Source organism: Schistocerca piceifrons, chromosome 7, assembly GCF_021461385.2.
Source record: "Schistocerca piceifrons isolate TAMUIC-IGC-003096 chromosome 7, iqSchPice1.1, whole genome shotgun sequence".
Lineage (NCBI taxonomy): Eukaryota > Metazoa > Arthropoda > Insecta > Orthoptera > Acrididae > Schistocerca > Schistocerca piceifrons.
In genome coordinates this window covers 106,176,314-106,198,637 of record NC_060144.1, presented here as the reverse complement: position 1 = coordinate 106,198,637, position 22,324 = coordinate 106,176,314, and the positions used below count along the sequence as shown (strand labels likewise).

The window sequence follows — 22,324 nt, the reverse complement described above, 5'->3', positions numbered from 1 at the left end:
ATTTATACCTAAGGAAATGGACTGTTCGAGACTGATTCTGTCAAAATTCTAGCGATGCGAAAGTACATATAAGAAACTAATTTATATCTACGGAAATGGAATGTTCGAGATCGATTTTGTCAGAATGTTAGCGATGCGAAAGTACATATGAAAAATCAGTACGGGATGTATGTGGTGTGAAAGACTGTAGTTTTAATGGAAAATTTAATAATTATGGAAGGGAGTAACCTACATAGTATCACTGTACTTAAATAGCTCTTACAGTCGTTCTGGACCTATGTTACACACATGTGATTGCAATGTATCACAGGATTACCGTATATTTTTTTCTTCATAGGCAAATTACATTTCGAAATTCGAAAGGAGTCTGTATGCGTGTATGTAACATGGAGCAATCACTGTACTTAAATACCCCTGACAGACGTTTGGAGATTAAGTTACACATATCTAATTCCATTGCATCGCTGCATTACTGGGTACTTGGGTTTTCTTCCTAAGAAAATTCGAAATCAGAAGGGTATCTATATACACGTTTATGCCATGGAAGACTGTAGTTGTAATAACACATTTGCTAATTGTGGGAGGGAGTACCACACACAGCGTTACTTAAATAGTCCTGAAAGACGTTTGGTAACTATGTTACAGATATTTGATTTCATTGCTTCGCTAGATGGATTGTATTTTTATCGTCAGCAGATTACATTTCAAAATCAGGATGGAGTCTATATGCATGTATATAATATAGTTGCATGTATGTAATATAGTTTTAATGGAATATTTGTTAATGGCGGGCGTGAGTTACTCACACAGCATCACTGAGCGATGTGTCTAAACTACGCCACAGTATTTCGCAAATAATTGTTTTTTTTCGCTTTAGATTGAACATTTATTTCAACCAAAACCTGTTGGAGTAGGCATACCATCTTGCAACGAACTTATGTTGATCTTAGAATGATTGTCCCACTACAATACCACAGATCTACTCTCGCTCCACCGCAGCGCATACCATTTCCTGCAGACCATGTGTGTTTACAGAATTTTGTTGCTTTAGAAATTAGTGCTGTAATGACTCTCCAGCTGTTACTTTTAATGTAGCAACACCAAGCATGGTAAGTACTGATGCACTATCACTGCTGCTGTCGAAGACAAGAATGCCGAGATAGGATGTGTCGTTCTTAACCGTCAATTGCACTTTGATAAGTATGTCAGTTTGGTGCACAGCTACTCTCCCTTTATTTGAACTAGCCCACCTTCGTACCGCACTACACATTCTTAATTTCCACTATAGCTCTGAGGTCATTGTCAGCTCCTATTCCAACATTAACACACATAGTTCCATTTGTGGTTAAAGCATGCACGCTGGCGAACAGTAACATCGATTCGACAACTCGATCCTACATAGTCGCTGTCTACCAATCCTGTGAGCCCACATCTGTTCATGTTATGTGACTGATCTCCGCAGAAGGAGCATCATGTTGATGCTGCTAGTATCGTAATTGCCGGCATACTCCATTCTAATATGTGATGGGAAGAAATTCTCTGGAAAAGACGACGTATTTCTCCCGGAAACGCAGAGATGGATTAGAGTATATATGGAAGTGTAAAGTCAATGTTTTACTCGATCAGCATGTGAGACTGGGATAGCTGAGTAATCGTTAATATAGGTGAGATGTGCCCTCTACCATGCGCATAACATCCGCTTGCAGTGTATTTGTTTTAGTCATAATTGTCACTGGAACCGTTAACTGCCGTAAAACGCCTAGTAGTAAGCAACTGGGGCGAACTGAAGTAGGATGCAAATGTCGGGTTCGGTTTCATTTGCCAGAATTTTAAGGGAAGCTATCCAAACACTAACAACTGACAGGTCGGTGAACTAATTCGGAAGAGTATGTCAGGCTCAAACTCATCTGCATGGATTTTTATGGAGGATGCGATCCGCCTACTAAGATGTAATGGTGTAGGAGACGAGTGCCCACGAATCCCATCAGTATGTCACAATACGGATTGTTGCACTACAATTCAGATGGAGGTGTAGAAAGTACCAAGGCGACTGCTCTTGCTTGTGGAAACATTGACCCTGATTTGTTCTGTTTGTTCTTGGTGGGTAATTGGTTCGCGATGTACAGTAGTTGGATAAGCTCGTAACTAGAGGGTGTGCTTTTAAATAAAGAACTAGCATTACGCTTATGAGTACTACCCGTTTCGATATACTTTGCTCTAGACAGAATACAGTGTCATGATCGGTAAAAATTGAGCAATGCTGTGATTAAGTCCCAAATCTCCCCCTGTAGTTGTGAAATACGCATGGAAGGCTGTTGCACGAATTTAAATCATTCAATGGATAGCGTACTGGAAGCTCTGTGATATTGTTAGATTCGTATTACGGAGTTATGCTCCATCTGAAAAAAGGTGATGTATTTCTCACTAAAAACTATGCTAGCAACGAAGACTCTGACCCCATTAAACTGTCGTATTTCTGATGTAGTAACCATAGGAATACGACAAGGGATATTATGACATGTACAGGGGGATATTTATAGGCAACCATACAATATCAATGAGTTGTAGGTGTTATTCTTCTGAATTTCTTTGTGGAGTCCGCCTACATCCAACATGGCTGCGATTTTCCTCTTGTACGTTAGTGCGCTATTTTTCTCGTTGTGATAGAACTCTATCTAGTTAGTGCCTGGTGGTGAACTAGACAGCCTTCTATCTAACGGAATAGTGCTGTCGGAACGTCATGGAGTTTCGAGAGAATTAGTAGGGGTCTCTAACTTAGCGGGAGGACATGGTGGACATCTGTTACTCGTGGAAATGAGGTGGATTCAAATGCTATATATCGAAGACTGGAAGATTCGTGAGAATTAGGCAGGTAAGTAATACTCTGAGGAAAGGGGAGTTTAGAAGTGAACTGTATAACGCTGCTAAGTCTTGTGGGCTTCTCCCATAAATCTCGCAAAGTGAAGAATTAGTGGCTAATACGAAGATTTTCACCGAGAAACAATCGGTAGCAAAAGTTTCGTCTCTTATTTTCTCGATAAATAAGAGACACATTCATCCGTCAGTCTTGTGTGCCTATAAATGGTTGAAACAACATCTTCATAGGTAGCGTATATTTGCATTTACATCTGTATGCGTACTTGCCAAGCCATCGTACGGTGCGTGGGTGAGACTACCCTGTCCCACTAATAGTCATTTCCTTTCCTATTCCAGTCCAAATAAAGCAAGGGAACAAAGACTGTCTATATACCTACATATGAGCACTAATTTCTCATATCTTACGGAATGTATATTGGTGGCCGTAGAATCATTGTTGTGGTCTTCAGTCCTGAGACTGGTTTGATGCAGCTATCCACGCCACTCTATCCTGTGCAAGCCTCTTCATCTCCCAGTACCTACTGCAATCTACATCCTTCTGAATCTGCTTAGTGTATTCATCTCTTGGTCTCCCTCTACGATTTTTACCCTCCACGCTGCCCTCCAATACTAAATTTGTGATCCCTTGATGCCTCAGAACATGTCCTACCAACCGATCCCTTCTCCTAGTCAAGTTATGCCACAAAATCCTCCCCAATCCTATTCAGTACCTCCTCATTCGTTATGTGATCTACCCATCTAATTTTCAGCATTCTTCTGTAGCACCACATTTCGAAAGCTTCTATTTTCTTCTTGTCCAAACTATTTATCGTCCATGTTTCACTTCCATACACGGCTACACTCCATACATATACTTTCAGAAACGACTTCCTGACACTTAAATCTATACCCGATGTTAACAAATTTCTGTTCTTCAGAAACGCTTTCCTTGCCATTGCCAGTCTACATTTTATATCCTCTCTACTTCGACCATTATCAGTTATTTTGCTCCCCAAATAGCAAAACTCTTTTACTGCTTTAAGTATCTCATTTCCTAATCTAATTCCCTCAGCATTACCCGACTTAATTCGACTACATTCCATTATCGTCGTTTTGTTTTTGTTGACGTTCATCTTATATCCTCCTTTTAAGAGACTGTCCATTCCGTTCAACTGCTCTTCCAAGACCTTTGCTGTCTCTGACAGAATTACAATGTCATCGGCGGACCTTAAAGTTTTTATTTCTTCTCCATGGATTTTAATACCTACTCCGAATTTTTCTTTTGTTTCCTTTACTGCTTGCTCAATATACAGATTGAATAACATCCGGAAGAGGCTACAACCCTGTCTCACTCCCTTCCCAACCGCTGCTTCCCTTTCGTGCCCTTCGACTCTTATAACTGCCATCTGGTTTCTGTACAAATTGTAAATACCCTTTCACTCCCTGTATTTTACTCCTGCCTCCTTCAGAATTTGAAAGAGAGTATTCCAGTCAACATTGTCAAAAGCTTTTTCTAAGTCTACAAATGCTAGAAACGTAGGTTTGCCTTTCCTTAATCTAGCTTCTAAAATAAGTCGTAGGGTCAGTATTGCCTCACGTGTCCCCATATTTCTACGGAATCCAAATTGATCTTCCACAAGGTCGGCTTCTACCAGTTTTTCCGTTCGTCTGTAAAGAATTCGCGTTAGTATTTTGTAGCCGTGACTTATTAAACTGATAGTTCGGTAATTTTCACAATCCTCTGTAGTCACCTTCAAATGTCCGTTCTAGAAATGTTCTCAATGGTGTTCCTCGAAAAGAACATCACCTTCCCTCCAGGGTTTCCTATCTTAGTTCTCGAAGCATCCGTCCACTAGTTTGGCGAGAACCAATAGGAACGTTTCTTCCGAGCTGTATTCTCAGAGAAACCCAGGGATCACACACATTTGGGATGGGGTCGTCAGCGAACAGATATTCTGCTTTTGCTCAATGGGTCTACCCTTCCAGCATATTTCAAAATCACATCTGACAACGTTTCGGATTGCAGGTGGGAGGATTGGAAGCATATTGTTCAATATCTTGGTATTTACGGTCAGCGACGTTTAAGCAACCAATTCTTCTGAGAAGGATAGGACAACTTTTTTGAGCCCGGAGTCATTTACAGTTGTCCAAGGTGAGATGTGGCTTGTAGGCCAGAAATGATCCAGCCCTAATGTGTGCGCAGAGGTCTGCAACCCGGTGACGGTGGTGCCAACTGTTCGCATGCGACCTGGAGGCGGAGGAGGGAATGGGGGTGGAGGCATCATGGTGTAGAGGAGAGTGAAGCATCTGGCTGCCCCCACAGTCTGACATCTCAGCAGGATTGGTTTAGGGGCAGTATAGTGGAATTCTAAGCGACTTCAAGGCAAATAACAGAGAGAACATAATTAGTATTGGATATCCACATGCTACATAACGAATGTTACCACCAGTTTTGGCATCAGAGGAAGTGACTACCTAGCCTGTGGGAAGCTTCCAGAGATGTCAAAGAAGCGTCTCTAATGATTACCTGGCGAGTGTAATACAACTGCAGGAAAAAGATTCTCATCTTGCAAAGGGACTCTCATGATTAATTTAATTAATTAGTCAATCAATTTGATATCAATGACGCGCTGCTGGATTGGTGGAAGTGAGGGCAACAGTATCACAGCTGTGATTCGCGAGTTGGAGCAGAATCAGATGTATTTTCGTTGCAGTGAGGTCTTTTAAGGAAATTTCAATCGCTCATCTACACAGGGAGAGATGGCAATCATAAAAAATCAACTACGTTACCTAAGTTATGAAGTGATCGTGTGAACATGATATTTCCAACTCCTCTATGCTGCTCTTTCCTTAAGAGATTTCGCAGGTGACCAAGCATTTAGCTACCTTAGGGTATTTCGAATGTAACGTGGCACCCTGTGACACAAGTAGGGCACGCTGTTAGTACTCTGTCAAGAGTCAAAAACGTGGCTTCCTGTGACAGGTTACCACTCTGTCAAGAGTCAAAAATGAGTTTGATATTATAGTCCTGCGATGCAGGGTGTAACATATTAAGCTGATAAGAACAAATATTTTAGCTGATGAAAGAGTACTAAGTGGAAATATAGCCTATGCTACACTATTGTAGAGGATTTTCACAAGTAACGATACTTCAGCGACGTGGAAACGTGCGTATCCTCCAGTTTCTTCTGTCTTTGAAAATAACTCGTATAAAAATGAGGAATCTACACTTCGTATGAGAAATTCGGGGTGTGTGGACAACATTTTCATTTTGGATTGTTTAAAGGAGATATTTTTAAACTGGAGAGTCAATATCGAGATGGAATTGCAGTTAGAACTATATGTCCAATCTGCACCTGTCTTAAGTGTGTTGGGGTTTAGGCATGCCCATTCGCAGCCAGTGGCAGGAGTGGTCACGATGCTTTGGATGACTGGAAGCCACGGCTCAGCCTCTCGCTACTGGCAGTTATAAAGAAAGGCTATGACCTATTGGCTCTTGCCTGCAGCCACGGGGACAAGACCTAGCGGCGGTGATCACAGTGCCCTCTTCGTGGCTGAATAGCAAACTAACCAGTATGCTGGCTGAGCGGCGACAGAAGCGGACTCGTATTTACTCTCCGAATTTTTACATGGAAGTTTGAGAAGATTCAAGATGGATTCAATATGCTGGAAGATTATTGCCCCCATGTAAATTGATCGGTTGACGGCTGGGTAGTCACCGTGACACTCTCTCCGGGCTCTGTGCGCCTGGTACGGCCAGTATGTGGATAACGTGAGATGCACGAGCAACTGCTGGTGTGGCCAACACGTGTGCAAACCTCTAGTAGTCTCCCAGCCAAAGCGGCTGTAGCCCCCCAGGCTCCTGCAGTCGATGCTTCGTGATCACGTGTGTGTGCGATAGGAAGGTTTTTTCCCCACGTATGTTTAATGTAAAGTGGGAACGTTGTGGTGGTGGTGAGCCGGACAACGTGTGGCGGAGGGTGCTTGTGTTCTCAAACGCTGGTACATGCAAGACTTTTGATGTATTTAGCGCTACTTTCTGTTTGTGGTGAGAGTTTAATTACTTAATTTGCAAACTGTATGTGTGAATGCGTGTGTGTCATTCTCAAATGTTGAAGTACTCATATATATTTTATCATGAAAATGAATCATCATAAGGTGGTGGTGAGTGTTTTAAGCGATCTGTTTGACTTACACCTTCCAGATCTCTTTTACCTATCTTGTCTCCTGTAAATTGTTAAATAGTTAATTTGATAGGGTAGTGCAAATGTACTATTTCCTGTCATTTTTGATATTGCTAATGTGCCAGCTACCCATTTGTTCTGTGATGTCATGAGAGTGTGCCATTTTTACTGCCCAAATAAATAGAGCCACAACCCAACATTTCCCACCATTTAATTAATTAATGTTTAAGTAAATAAACAATATGTTGCTCGAATTTACCTCCCATTTTTTTCCCTCACTCTGGTAGATCAATACAGTCTTTTTCCTCACCAATTCACATGTGGGGTGAGTGGAGGCACGTGTAGGAATATCCACAAATCGGATAACTCCCTCAAAATAACTAAAGTAAATAAATAAAGAGAGTAAGTGCCTTCTTCCTCTCCAGTAGCTCAGCAGAGACTGCATCTTTTTTCCACCACTTCACAAGTGGGGCAGGAAGGAGAAATGGGGAGGGAGGGGTGGGGAAGTAGGGGAGGGGGGAAGGAATAGGGGTGGTGATTTCAACAACGTGATTTGCACACATCTACATAAAGGGAGGAGGGAGGACCCCCCGCCCCAAAGGGAGAGCCGCCATCTTGAATAAATTACAACTGCCACAGTTCTCTCTGTGTTCCACTACTTCTGCCCTATCTTGTAATTCTCTGCTCTACTGTGCATTCCATGATTTTGAAGTTGAGCGATGAAATTCCTTACTTGTCTCAAAAAGTAAATGTCACACGGTTCGCAAAGAAAGGTACATTTAGGTGGTATCTGTTTCACAATGCAGGTCATTTAAGTATCATTATCTATAAAGCTTTATCTAGTGCATCTTGTATCATGATGCAAATAACTGTCAATTCATAATAAGATATACGTATTTCATTATTAATCATAGCTCCCGAGTTTTACTCCAAAAAAGGCAAAAGATAATTATCAGATATACTGAAAAAATGTCCAATAAAAGTGCTACGACGAAGACTCGAACACAGACCAGCGGTTTTGTGGTGTAACGCATTGAACACTCGGCCGCCACCCTCGATCTACTAGAGATGTAGAATCACGGATGCCCTAGCTACAGCGTAAAATACAGTAACGTTAGTATCTCGAACATTATTAGTTTTAGGCCTGACTGCATATTAAAAAATATCTGTTTTCAGAATATATTTCGATGTATTGCATTTGAACTACGATTTTTCGTCACCGACTTTTACATAAATTTTTTCAAAAATTAAGTAGTTACTAGCAAAATATCGAAACACTTGTCACTTTATTTTCAGTATAAAAAATCCTTACAAAAACTGATCAAAGTCGGTGACTCACGTATCAGACCCTTCTCTCGATGAACATCTGGCTTCACTGCAGACGACCTCAATATTTTCAAACTTGATGAAACGACACCGCCAATTACGACAGCATTGGTCACGGGATTATCGAGGCTGGACCGTGGATCAACGGAAACTTGAACCCTCGTTGGAGGAATCATGTGTCTTGCTATACCATGTCGACGGTCGTGTCCAGATACGACGTCATTAAGGCGAACAGCTACTCAAAGCATGCACTGCACGGACGCGGACTGTTGGGGTCAGTATTATGCTATGGGAGACAGTCAGCTGGGCTCCCACGAGGACTTGGCAGTAGTCGTAGGCACCATGACAGGTACGAACTATTGTGAACATTATTGTGGACCACTTCCATGTCTTTACGCTTCATGTCTTCCCCAGTGACGCACGCATCTTCCAGGAGGATAAGCGTCCGTGTCACAAGGCCAGAACTGTACTACACTGGTTTAAGAAGCGTAGTAACTGATGCTTCAGCTACCAAATTTGGTTGATTTGTACCCGATGAAACCACCGGCCCGCACTTACGGGAGTAACTTGATCTGTGCGCAGATATCTGATGCCACATAGCTCCAAAACCTACCAATGGCTTGTCGAATCCGTGGTACGCTGAATCCTTGCTCTATTGCATTACAAAGGCAGAGGGACATGCTTTTAAGCAGGCTGTTCATAATATATTGGCTTACCAGTGGATCTCAGAGAAATTGCAGCTTACATGCGAGAACTTACCGTGTAGCGCAATTTTCCAGTCGGAGGAACGGCGTAAGGAATCCCACGAAAGCTGAAGTATGGGACTCCCCTCACGGTTGTCGTCTTTAAGCCAACAATCTGCAGACCAGATGACAGTGAAACGGTGGTCCTATTGTCTTGCTGCAAGGAAACAAAGTTTTCGTTGATTGTATGCGAGAACTGTCCTGAAATGAATGGCTAGACGAAGTACTAGATCTGTTGCTGTTGCGGAGCCAAACTGCGCAATCTGCAAGCGTGTACAGCAGTAACAGCTGGTTGACAAACAATGCAGACTCAACCTGCCTTATTTTAAGTACACTTCACCATTTTTATGCCCAGGTCCCAATTATTAAACACATCATCGGTGTATTGGCAGCCATGCACGTGATGCTCGTCACGTACACAGAATTTCATAAACCACTCATCCTTCCTGGGTCATGCCAAACGGTGAGTATCTCAGAGAGTTACGTCTTTATTGGTTGTGTAGCCTACTGGTCCAGCGAGCAAAGGACAGTTGAACTGGGACTGGTGAGCTTCATCAATCCGCCGCGACCGCAAGCTCTGGGCGCGCTTCAGCCACCACCGTACTGCAAGGCGTTGGTACGTTGTGTGTCACAGCGAATGAGAATCTTGAAAAACCAGTATAAGGGCAAACCTCACAACATCACGGTGTACTGCATGACGGAGGGAATGACTGTTGAAACGAAACATTCGTTAGTGCGCAACCTCTGGAGTATCTACTACATCTTAGTTGTCGAAAAATTGCCAAAATATGCCAAATTCTGCTTGATTCAACTTGTGATTCTCACGGCTTTTCATGGGAACGAGATGGATCCATGGAATTCTTCCTGGTAGGATGGGCGTACCACAGTGTAGCATATAATAAAGTTAGAGGCCTCAATTACCATAGTAACCAGCCAACATGATGTCATTTGCTTGCATTACATGTGCTTTTGAAGAAGATGCTCAAAGTAGTATCAAAAATGAGTTTAGATAAATAAACTTCCTGCAACTGACTGGCTGGTTACTTTAGCAATTGAAGTTTAGTCAAAGTTGCTGTTAGCTGCCATCTTCAAAACTGTGACCGCATGTAACTATGGATTCAGAAAATTTGGTTTAAAGAAAGGTTCAAGAAAGACTAACAGAACACATCGCATCGCGGCAAGAACGGTGACACAACTCGCAAATGCAACACTCGACTTAAATAGTTGTATACTGAAATAGCCTGAGCTTTCGTTTAAATTACAAGTAAGTATTTTTGGCAGTAAATTCCATTGTATTCTATAAATAGTAATATGGACATGTAGTTCTTTTCTCGTCGAATGTGAAGCATTATTATGTACTAACTAATTAGTTCTTTAAGTTGTTTTTCATTGATAGTGACTGGGCCAAATATCTCACGAAATAAGCTTCAAACGGAAAAACTACAAAGGACGAAACTCGTCTACCTTGAAGGGGAAAACCAGATGGCGCTATGGTTGGCTCGCTAGATGGTACTGCCATAGGTCAAACGGATATCAACTGTGTTTTGTTCTAAATATGAACCCCCATTTTTTTTACATATTCGTGAAGTACGTAAAGAAATATGAATGTTTTAGTTGTACCACTATTTTCGCTTTGTGCTAGATGGCGCTGTAATAGTCACAAACGTATAAGTACGTGGTATCACGTAACATTCTGCCAATGCGGACGGTATTTGCTTCGTGATACATTACCCCTGTTAAAATGGACCGTTTACTAATTGCGAAAAATGTCGATATCTTGTTGATGTATGGCTATTGTGATCAAAATGACCAACGGGCGTGTGCTTTGTATGCTGCTCGGTATCCTGGACGACATCGTTCAAGTGTCCGGACCGTTCGCCGGATAGTTACGTTATTTAAGGAAACAGGAAATGTTCAGCCACATGTGAAACAGAACCACGACCTGCAACAAATGATGATGCCCAAGTATATGTTCTAGTTGCTGTCGTGGCTAATCCGCACATCAGTAGCAGACAAATTGCGCGAGAATCGGAAATCTCTAAAACGTCGGTGTTGAGAATGCTACATAAACATCGATTGCACCCGTACCATATTTCTAGGCACTAGGAATTGCATGGCGACGACTTTGAACGTCGTGTACAGTTCTGCCACTGGGCACAAGAGAAATTACGGGACGATGACAGTTTTTTGCACGCGTTCTATTTAGCGACGAAGCGTCATTCACCAACAGCGGTAACGTAAACCGGCATAGTATGCAGTATTGGGCAACGGAAAATCCACGATGGCTGTGACAAGTGGAACATCAGCGACGTTGGCGGGTTAATGTATGGTGCTGCATTATGGGAGGAAGGATTATTGCCCCCATTTTATCGATGGCAATCTAAATGGTGCAATGTATGCTGATTTCCTATGTAATGTTCTATCGATGTTACTACAAGATGTTTCACTTTATGACAGAATGGCGATGTACTTTCAACATGATGGATGTCCGGCACATAGCTCGCGTACGGTTTATGCGGTATCGAATAGCATATTTCATGACAGGTGGATTGGTCGTCGAAGCACCATACCATAGCCCGCACGTTCACCGGATCTGACATCCCCGGATTTCTTTCTGTGGGGAAAGTTGAAAGATATTTGCTATCGTGATCCACCGACAACGCCTGACAACATGCGTCAGCGCATTGTCAATGCATGTGCGAACATTACGGAAGGCGAACTACTCGCTGTTGAGAGGAATGTCGTTACACGTACTGCCAAATGCATTGAGGTTGACGGACATCATTTTGAGCACTTATTGCATTAATGTGGTTTTTACAGGTAATCACACTGTAACGGCATGCGTTCTCATAAATGATAAGTTCACAAAGGTACATGTATCACATTGGAACAACCGAAATAAAAAATTCAAGCGTACCTACTTTCAGTATTTTTATTAAAAAAACCGACCTGTTACCAATTGTTCGTCTAAAATTGTGAGCCATACATTTGTGACTACTACAGCGCCATCTGTTACAAAGCTAAAAAAGTGGTCCAACTAAAGCATTTATATTTCTTTACGTACTACTCGAATATGTAATAAAAAATGAGGGTTTCTATTTAAAAAGAAACTTAGTTGATATCCGTTTGATCTATGACCTATCTCAGCGCCATACAGCGGGCCAACCATATATATATATCTGTTTACTGTAATACAGTACGACATTCGAATCTCCATCGGGCAAAATTTAGAGCTTAAGTTAGGACTGGAAATGAAAAACAAGTTGATACTCTTTTATTAGAAAAACGCAAGATGCAAAATTATGATTTAATAAGGACCATCAATTAGATACAATTTAAAGAACACAATTTACGAAAACATAGAATCATGATGTGCTTATATAACGTAGTAATGCTTTTCGCCGAGAGACTGAATTCTGCATGAACTATCTTTATAGTAGAAATTGCTATTTTTTTTCTTGTATGCTGCAAGGCACGAAATTCGTAATATCTACAATAACTGTAATCGACAAAACAGCAGGACACTGTAATGTACGATACAAACACTGTATAGACACACACTTGTAATAATCAATGATGTTAAAAATTGCATTCAATTTGTTTTATACATGAAAAGTGTCCAATTTAGAATGCGCCGCTACTCTTGAATGACCGACGCACACTTGCCAGGAGCAGATAGTAGTGATACTGTTCTCGCCGTGGCGAATCATGAAGTAGTCTACAACAAACTGCCCTGACGTGGAAAATATTGCTAGATACAGATGTGGCGGTTTTCGTGCACGTTGAGGAATTTCATATTCATTTTTCAATGACATAAACTGAAAATTGCCGGTGTGTGATATGTTACTATACTCAAACACAAAAAGAGGAGACCGCAGCTTCGAAAAGAATGACCTCTCTACATCTAGAAGAGCGTAGAGATCGTGGGCAACAGCATAATAAAGCTTCTGACAGCTAACAGACAGACTCAAGGAAACATGCAAGCATTGCCAGTGTCGGGAAAGTTCCAGTGTCTCCTTCGGAGAAGCAGACGTAGAATAAAAGACCTCAAAAACTTTCATAATAGGTAGATCCATTTATGTTTTACGGTTCTCTGTTACGTTGCAAAGACCAGGGAAAGCAAGTATCCCTGCCAGAACCATCCTGACCCTCAACCAAGCCATCACCGTCGCAGGATCCCCACCTAGGCGGAAGGGCAGGAGAACCTCACCGATCAAATGATTCCTTTAGGGTAAGATCAGCATGGACAAATCAACGTAGAAAGGACGTCATCAGTGGTGAAAGCTGAAGGTACTGCCATATTTTTAAATGCTACTTACGGTTCTTCTACTCTTTCCCTTTACCATCTAACAGTATGCAGTATGTTCCCTCTATCTGCGCCCTCATCGAACTGTAGATTTGGGGGCTCTAGTCGACATCATAGTAGATTTCCTTCGATCATACAGCATGTGTGGAGATTCCAAATCATACAGTGTGGCATGGGGCTCATCTGTCATCTGTCCCTGGAGAAGAGCCATGAGACCCAATTTTTGTCGGAAGGTTTACGTCTTCTGCATCATCATGTTACGCAGTTATCCTAATCAGTCAGTTATGGTGGTAAATATAATCAGCCTCGAACATGTCTGGCGCTCAGTAACCGTATTTAAGTTTCAACGGGCAAAAACAGCCAACCCGTTGCACAAAGTTTACTGCATTCACGATACTGACTAAGGGTATCTGCATCAGAATAAGTATAGTTACCTATAAAAAAATTATGAACATAGGAGGAAAACAAAAGTATCAGAAACCTTAAGTAGCACAAGAAGTATTAAAATCAGAACTGGTAGTACTTGCATAGGTTCACATTGCATGGAGAGGTAACAAAACTGTATAAGCTGCAGTGCTCAATTCAAATAAGTAAAAGTTATCTTGTAAACGCAACACTCAAACTGAAAAGTTCGTCAAGTGATTACACCGCTACGTGCAAACAGCGCAGCAGTCGCCACCTAAGGGTCCCGTAGCATGGCGCAAATTAAGAAAACAGTTCAATGAAAATTCCTATAACAAGAGACTGAGCTTAATTACAGAGGTATAAAAATAGGTAATAAATTAAATACACAGGAAATGCTGCGAACTGATACAGCAGTTCATACATACCATCTGCCAAAAGCAAATAGCATTAAAGTGCCGAAAAAGAACGGAATTACACTAGTGGCCATTAAAATTGCTACACCAAGAAGAAATGCAGATGATAAACGGGTATTCATTGGACATATATATTATACTAGAACAGACATGTGATTACATTTTCACGCAATTTGGGTGCATAGATCCTTAGAAATCAGTACCCAGAACAACCACCTCTGGCCGTAATAACGGCGTTGATACGCCTGGGCATTGAGTCAAACAGAGCTTGGATGGCGTGTACAGGTACAGCTGCCTATGCAGCTTCAACACGATGCCACAGTTCATCAAGAGCAGTGACTGGCGTATTGTGACGAGCCAGTTGCTCAGCCACCATTCACAACACGTTTTCAATTGGTGAGAGATCTGGAGAATGTGCTGGCCAGGGCAGCAGTCGAACATTTTCTGCTCCAGAAAGGCCTCTACAGGACCTGCAACATGCGGTCGTGCATTATCCTGCGGAAATGTAGGGTTTCGCAGGGATCGAATGAAGAGTAGAGCCACGGGTCATAACACATCCGAAATGTAACGTCCACTGTTCAAAGTGCCGTCAATGCAAACAAGAGGTGACCGAGACGGATAACCAACGGCACCCCATACCATCACGCCGGGTGATATGCCAGTATGGCGATGACGAATACACGGTTCCAACGTGCGTTCACCGTGATGTCGCCAAACACGGATGCGACCATCATGATGCGTAAAGAGAACCTGGATTCATCCGAAAAAATGACGTTCCGCCATTCGTGCACCCATGTTCGTCGTCGAGTACATCATCGCAGGCGCTCCTGTCTCTGATGCAGCGTCAAGGGTGTCCGCAGCCATGGTCTCCGACCTGACAGTCCATGCTGCTGCAAACGTCGTCGAACTGTTCGTGCAGATGGTTGTTGTCTTGCAAACGTCCCTATCTGTTGACTCAGGGATCGAGACGTGTCTGCACGATCCGTTACAGCCATGCGGATAAGATGGCTGTCATCTCGACTGCTAGTGATACGACGCCGTTGGGATCCAGCACGGCGGTCCGTATTACCCTCCTGAACCCTCCGATTTCATAGTCTGCTAACAGTCATTGGATCTCGACCAACGCGAGCAGAAATGTCGCGATACGATAAACAGCAATCGCGATAGGCTACAATCCAATCTTTATCAAAGTCGGAAACGTGATGGTACGCATTTCTCCTCCTAACACGAGGCATCACAACAACGTTTCACCAGGCAACGCCGGTCAACTGCTGTTTGTGTATGAGAAATCGGTTGGAAACTTTCCTCATGTCAGCACGTTGTAGGTGTTGCCACCGGCGCCAACCTTGTGTGAATGCTCTGAAAAGCTAATCATTTGCATATCACAGCATCTTCTTCCTGTCGGTTAAATTTCGCGTCTGTAGCATGTCAACTTCGTGGTGTAGCAATTTTAATGGCCAGTAGTGTAATATATTAGGAAAAACAGCTTTTGAATACAATGAAAACAGTTACAGGAGGAGGAAAACATTGTCTGAGAACTGTCCGTAAACCTCCTTAGCCAAAGAACAGTGGCATGTCAAAAGTTTCGGGAAGCGGTTTCAAGCCCCAAATGACCTTGCTGCGAGGTAAGGATAGTAAGACAAGTCCACCCCGATACTGTGGATGAACAGTTCAGAATCAGTAAATACGAATACTCTGAAGCCAGTACTGTAACATACAGTAGTACAGTGAACACTTCTCAGAACTTTACGTTCGATGCACAGCAAGAACCTATACCATTCATGAGCCTGAGAATAGTACTCTGAAACTGGATCGACTATGGTAACTAATTGACGACACTCGAGACACACACTAGCGTCCAACACATAAATCCATAGCGAGGTGAATTTCCAATACACTATAACTGTGGTATATTGACACGACCCTACCTAGATGTTAAAGTTGGCCATGGAACTGCAAGTTTCCATCAGACGGCGATAGCAGTCTTGCGGGATCTGGCAGACCCGATGGAGCACGCCCGCTGAACCCACGCCCCCCCCCCCCCCAAATGGCTCTGTACCTTTAGCCCCTGCTGCTTTGGTGTAGGGCGGCTGATGGCACCTCCACAGGTCACTCACACTCGGAGCCACTTCGTTGCCTGATGCTACACAGACGTTGCCTAGTTGCAACTCTAACACCATCGTTCGTCCTTGTTGCTATTGTATTCGCTGGACTTACCTGTTTACGTGTTCGTTTGTAAAAGGTCTTCGTACGCTTGGAGAAAGCTACCAGTAAGACTTCTGTTTCATGTATTTACTTGTTCGCTGATCATTTCTGCTCCTGTCTAGCTTCCTACGACATTAGCTGCAGCACCAATCTATAGCTCACCTTACCTTACGGAGCAGAACACAAGAACTACTTGTCCACTGCCGCCGTTATCATTAGAATTCTGCTCGGCTGTGGCGCCTGGGAAATCCGAGGGGAGTGGCGTGAGGCCTGCACGGATTGCTGCTCTGGTTTACAGCCTCTTTGCGGTTGTCAACCTCTGGCTTTGAGTTTCATTAGTCGACGGCACGGCAGGTTGCGTCGGTCTACTTTCGGCGCGCAAAGTTTTAGCCGATTAAATATATATCCCGAAAACCGGACAATATTTTCGCTTGGAAACGAACTTCCACCCATTTTAGGTAAGAATATAGAGAACTTTCTTATGAGGACAACAACGTGCAAGTTAGGTATGGGGATATTACACTACTGGACATTAAAATTGCTACACCATGAAGATGACGTGCTACAGACGCGAAATTTAACCGACAGGAAGAAGATGCTGTGATATGCAAATGATTAGCATTTCAGAGCATTCACACAAGGTTGGCGCCGGTGGCGACACCTTAAATGTGTTGACATGATGAAAGTTTCCAACCGATTTTTCATACACAAACAGCAGTTGACCGGCGTTGCCTGGTGAAACGTTGTTGTGATGCCTCGTGTTATGAGGAGAAATGCGTACCATCACGTTTCCGACTCTGATAAAGGTCGGATTGTAGCCTATCGCGATTGCGGTTTATCGTATCGCAACATTGCTGCTCGCGTTGGTCGAGATCAAATGTCTGTTCAGGAGGATAATACGGAACGTCGGTCTGGATCCCAACGGCCTCGTATCACTAATAGCCGAGATGACAGGCATCTTATTCGCATGGTTGTAACGAAGCGTGCAGCCACGTCTCGATCCATGAGTCAACAGATGGAGATGTTTGCAAGACAACAACCATCTGCACGAACAGTTCGACGACGTTTGCAGCAGCATGGACTATCAGCTCAGAGACCATGGCTGCGGTGCACTTTACGCTGCATCAGAGACAGGAGCGTCTGCGATGGTGTACTCAACGACGAACCTTGGTGCACGAATGGCAAACCGTCATTTTTTCGAATGAATCGAGTTTACAGCATCATGATGGTCGTATCCGTGTTTGGCGACATCGCAGTGAACGCGCATTGGGAGCGTGTATTTGTCATCGTCATACTGGCGCATCACCCGGCGTGATGGTATGGGGTGCCATTGGTTACACGTCTCGGTCACCTCTTGTTCGCATTGACGGCACTTTGAACAGTGGACTTTATATTTCAGATGTGTTACGACCCGTGGCTCTACCCTTCATTCGATCCCTGCGGAACCCTACATTTCACAGGATATTCCACGACCGCATGTTGCAGCTCCAGTACGGACCTTTCTGGATACAGAAAATGTTCGACTACTGCCCTGGCCACCACATTCTCCAGATATCTCACCAATTGGAAACGTCTGGTCAATGGTGATTGAGCAACTGGTTCGTCACAATACGCCAGTCACTACTGTTTGTGAACTGTTGTATCGTGTTGAAGCTGCATGGGCAACTGTACCTGTACACGCCATCCAAACTCTGTTTGACTCAATGCCCAGGCGTATCAAGGCCGTTATTACGGCCAGAGTTGGTTGTTCTGGGTACTGATTTCTCAGTATCTATGCACCCAAACTGAGTGAAAATGTAATCACATGTCTGTCTAGTATAATATATTTGTCCAATGAATACCCGTTTATCATCTGTATTTCTTCTTGGTGTAGCAATTTTAATAGCCAGTAGTGTATTTAGCGTGTTTCACAAACTCTGTTACAGGCTTCTAGTGGTTGTAGATAAAAGTTAAGGTATCCATAACCGGAAACGTATTAACTGGAAATAAAATAATTTTGAAAACTGGATCACTTTCGAGAATTCCGCCTCACGGTACATACTCAAACTGAGAAGAAGTCACCGTCGTCAGTCTCTGTCTGCTTGTGACATCACGCACCATCCTCGTCCGACTACAACAACAGCAGTGAGAAACCACTACGTTCGCAACCAGAAGGCTCCGAAAAAAAAAATCAAATGGGTCTAAGCACTATGGGACTTAATATCTAAGGTCATCAGTCCCGTAGACTTAGAACTAGTTAAACCTAACCAACCTAACGACATCACACACATCCTTGCTCGAGGCAGGATTCGATCCTGTAACTGGAGTAGGAGCGCGGTTCCAGACTGAAGCGCCTAGAGCTGCTCGGGCAAAGCAGCCGGGGGCTACGAAAAGTTGAATAAAATCCAATGACGGTTACTCGAAACGTTGACAATGCCATGGGCTCCTGTAGAGCACACTTGTCTCGTCTCGATGTCTCTGCTGTTTGTGGACCTTAAAGCAGCATATTTTGAAGTGATCTACTATTCAAACTTATTTTATACTCATATGGTACATTTCCAACAATGGATATCTGGTCAAAACTTTATCAACTAAATCCACTCAATAGGCCTGCAATAGAAACTGTGGAACACCCCGGTATATGTAGTGTGCGGCTTAGGCTCTCATCCGAATTCTTAGACGGGATACTATAATCCGCATCACTGCGGCTGCTTCACACTTTTTTCAGTCACTGGTCAACAGTCCATAACTATCAAATCACTGCCTTACAACGAAATAAATGTCGGGTGAACAGCCTGGTATGAGTGTGCATAGGACACAATATTTCGGCAATCGACCACGTTGCCATCATCAGGTGCGCTGATGTACTGACCGGCGGAGGGCCTGCGCCATGTATATATAAGGCAATCCCCCTCCCATTTTTACCGCCGGTCAGTACATCAACGCACCTGATGATGGCAACGTGGTCGATTGCAGAAATATTGTGTCCTATGCACACTCATACCAGGCTGTTCACCCGAGATTTATTTCGTCATAAAATACGCCTGGAGCAATTGAAGAATCACATCACTGCCTTACAATTTTTACCCTTTCATCATTTTACTTTTGTTTTAAATTTTACCAATTTCTTTTGGTTTTTATTTACAACGTTTTTAAAAATCGTGCAACACTTTGTGTATTAATAGCTCAACTGAAATTTACTTTTCTATCAGAAATATTTTACTTATTTTGGTCATACTCGTAAGGGGGTCATAAATGCACGGTCGCTTTTACCACCAAATCGCGATCATCGTCGGGTTCATATTTGATCCATCGTATTGTGGTAGGGGTCGTCCAAGTCTACAGTTGTACCTCAAAGGGGAGGAAATGTGAGCTACATAGTTTTCAGAAAAGAAGCGGCACAACTATTCCCTTATATTATTTAAATGTGATAATTCGATCAATTTTCAAAAAAAGTATTGAAACCATAGACAAAACTTCAAGAAAAGACTTTTTTTTATAGAATACACAAAATTTGGGACCATATCTGCTGATGAAGAGGCTACTTGACTGAAAGAAGAACAGAGTTGCACCTAACACCTCACAAAACCACGTTCCATTGCGGTATCCAATTGCCCGACGAAGTACGAAACTCAAAAATTCTGCATGGGCAAGTGATACTTCAACCAGTTACGCGTGGAATGTATTTTGTATGTCAGTAATTTGATTTAAGACGCAAATTTAATGCAAAACCTTCCTCTCCTGGATATACTTATTGCACCAAAGTCATCTCTGATGGATCTGGCACTTACCGCACAGACGGAAAATACAGCCAAGAGACAGGATAATGCGAAGCGTGCGAACATGTCAGACTATCTTTGCACAGTCCCTGCGGTCACGCGCTTCTCTGGACGAGTACCGCAGATAACTCGCATTTGGGCCGAACTTCGTTATCTCTCCTCTCAAAATGCGATGAAGAATAACGTGCCGTATATGTGATTGTGTTGTGTATAACGCAGCAAGAGCACTTCAAGAGTTACTCTAGAATGTTGCGCAACAAACTCTTTAGAAACATGAATCGCATTATTTTTTTCTCGGTGTGCAGAGTGGGTATGCAAATACAAGTATGAATATCCAGTAGTATGATTCAAACTTAGTACTTAAGTCATTACTCTATGCGATATGTGCTATGGTTAACTTTCCTGTTGGCACCTAACTCTGTGACCATTATTTAACGTTGCCTGGGGAGTTCTGAAAAAAAATTGGAGTGAGCTACAGCGAAAGAACCAAGAGTAAACAACTGCACAGTAAGACTAACAAATAAGCGTTCGGATTAAAAACAGCATAAGACAGGGGTGTTTTTTTTCAATCTATACATCGAAGAAGCAAGAAATGAAATATAAGCAATTTTCAAGGGTGGGAGTAAAATTTGGAATGAAAAGATATCAGTGACAAGATTCGCTGTTGACATTTGCTATTCTCAGTGAAGGTAAAGAAGAATTAAAGGATCTGTTGATTAGAATGATCAGTTTGATAAGTACAGAATATGGATTGACAGTAAATAAAAGAAAGACGAAATTAATTAGAAGCCGAAGAAAATAGAATACCTAGAACTTAATATCAAAAGTGGTGATCATGAAATAGGTAAAATTAAGAATCTGCTGCCTTGGAAGCAAAAAGCCACTGGCGGACGAAGCAAGGACGGGATAAAAAGTAGACTAACACAGGAAACAACAACATTCCTGTTCTGGTAGTGTCAAACATAGGTCTTAATCTGAGGAAGAAATTTGTCCAGGAAAAACAAAGTACCTTAAAACACTATAGACAGGGCGCTCACATTCATAGGACATGTACATTAGGATGTTCTACAGAAACTGTTATCATTTGAACCATGTCGACCCGCGGGTTCAGGATTAACATCAACACTACTGGCCTTTAAAATTGCTACACCACGAAGATGAGGTGCTACCGAACTCGTCAACAGATATATTCACTGTTTTCAAGGTGCAGCACACAAACCTGAGAACACTTTTAAAGACAGTGACTCTGAAGAAATTGCAGCAAGTTTTTTTTTTTCATGGAGGAATTACGGAAAAGCTCTGAAACAAATGCGTTCCTTGTAGAACGCGTCGTACCACATTCAGGGAACAGGGGACTGATAAAATGGATGGGCTTCTCATCAAAGCGTGAACACTCACACTTTGCTATATAATCAGAATCACAAACCTCAAACTACGCAGTAACATGATATGAGTGCTAGGAAATATATCAACAGACGTGGAGGCGTTGTTCCTGAGAATCTATCTTTCAGACTTCATAGCCCTGGATACAATTTTTGTGGACCTGTAACGAAACAGAAACAGTGCCTAGCTCGTGGTGATAAGGGGAATTAATATCCTAGATAAAGCGCACAAGAAGAACAACATCGCTTACGTTACAAATAAAGCTCACGGCACTGCAGACCAAATATTAGCTGATAAGGCTAGACAGATACATTGAAGAAGGGATATTGGTATCTGAAAACGTAATGCTGCATTTGTGCTCGAAAAGGCAATGCATGTCACACTTAAACAGGGTTTTGAATTAACCCTCAAGCCAATAATGAATGCAGGTCATCGCACACTAAAGAAGAAGAAAAAACCTATGAGATATTCAAAAAATTGCACTGAATCAGTAGTGACAGTGGCGAAAAGTACCTTGAGGTAGAAAAGAAGAAGGAAAAATGTGTTTAAACACCCAGTATTTTGCCAGTACCACACACAACCGGTGGAATAGTTCCTTTTCTGATCCCTGCGTTTTTTGAGCTCTTGGTCGCTAGTTCATTTGCGAGGCCAGCTGCTGCCATAACTCAAGAAGTAAAGAATGCCCAAAATGCTGAGAAGCAATTAAAAGAAGTTCAAAACACAATATGGCACAAAAACAGAAAAA

At 42.6% G+C, this 22,324-nt stretch overlaps 1 protein-coding gene across 1 annotated transcript in view; it reads right to left on the bottom strand.

The window, feature by feature from the left end:
• LOC124805487 (juvenile hormone esterase-like) overlaps window positions 1-20,306 on the bottom strand; it is a 147,774-nt gene extending 127,468 nt beyond the window's left edge. The window contains exons 1-2 of the mRNA XM_047266051.1: window positions 20,209-20,306; window positions 9,126-9,266 (exon numbers count right to left, since the gene is read on the bottom strand). Coding sequence (XP_047122007.1) covers window positions 9,126-9,266; window positions 20,209-20,262 — 195 coding nt within the window. The 5' untranslated portion in view covers window positions 20,263-20,306. The remainder of the gene's footprint in view (window positions 1-9,125; window positions 9,267-20,208) is intronic.
• Window positions 20,307-22,324: the final 2,018 nt, after the last annotated feature.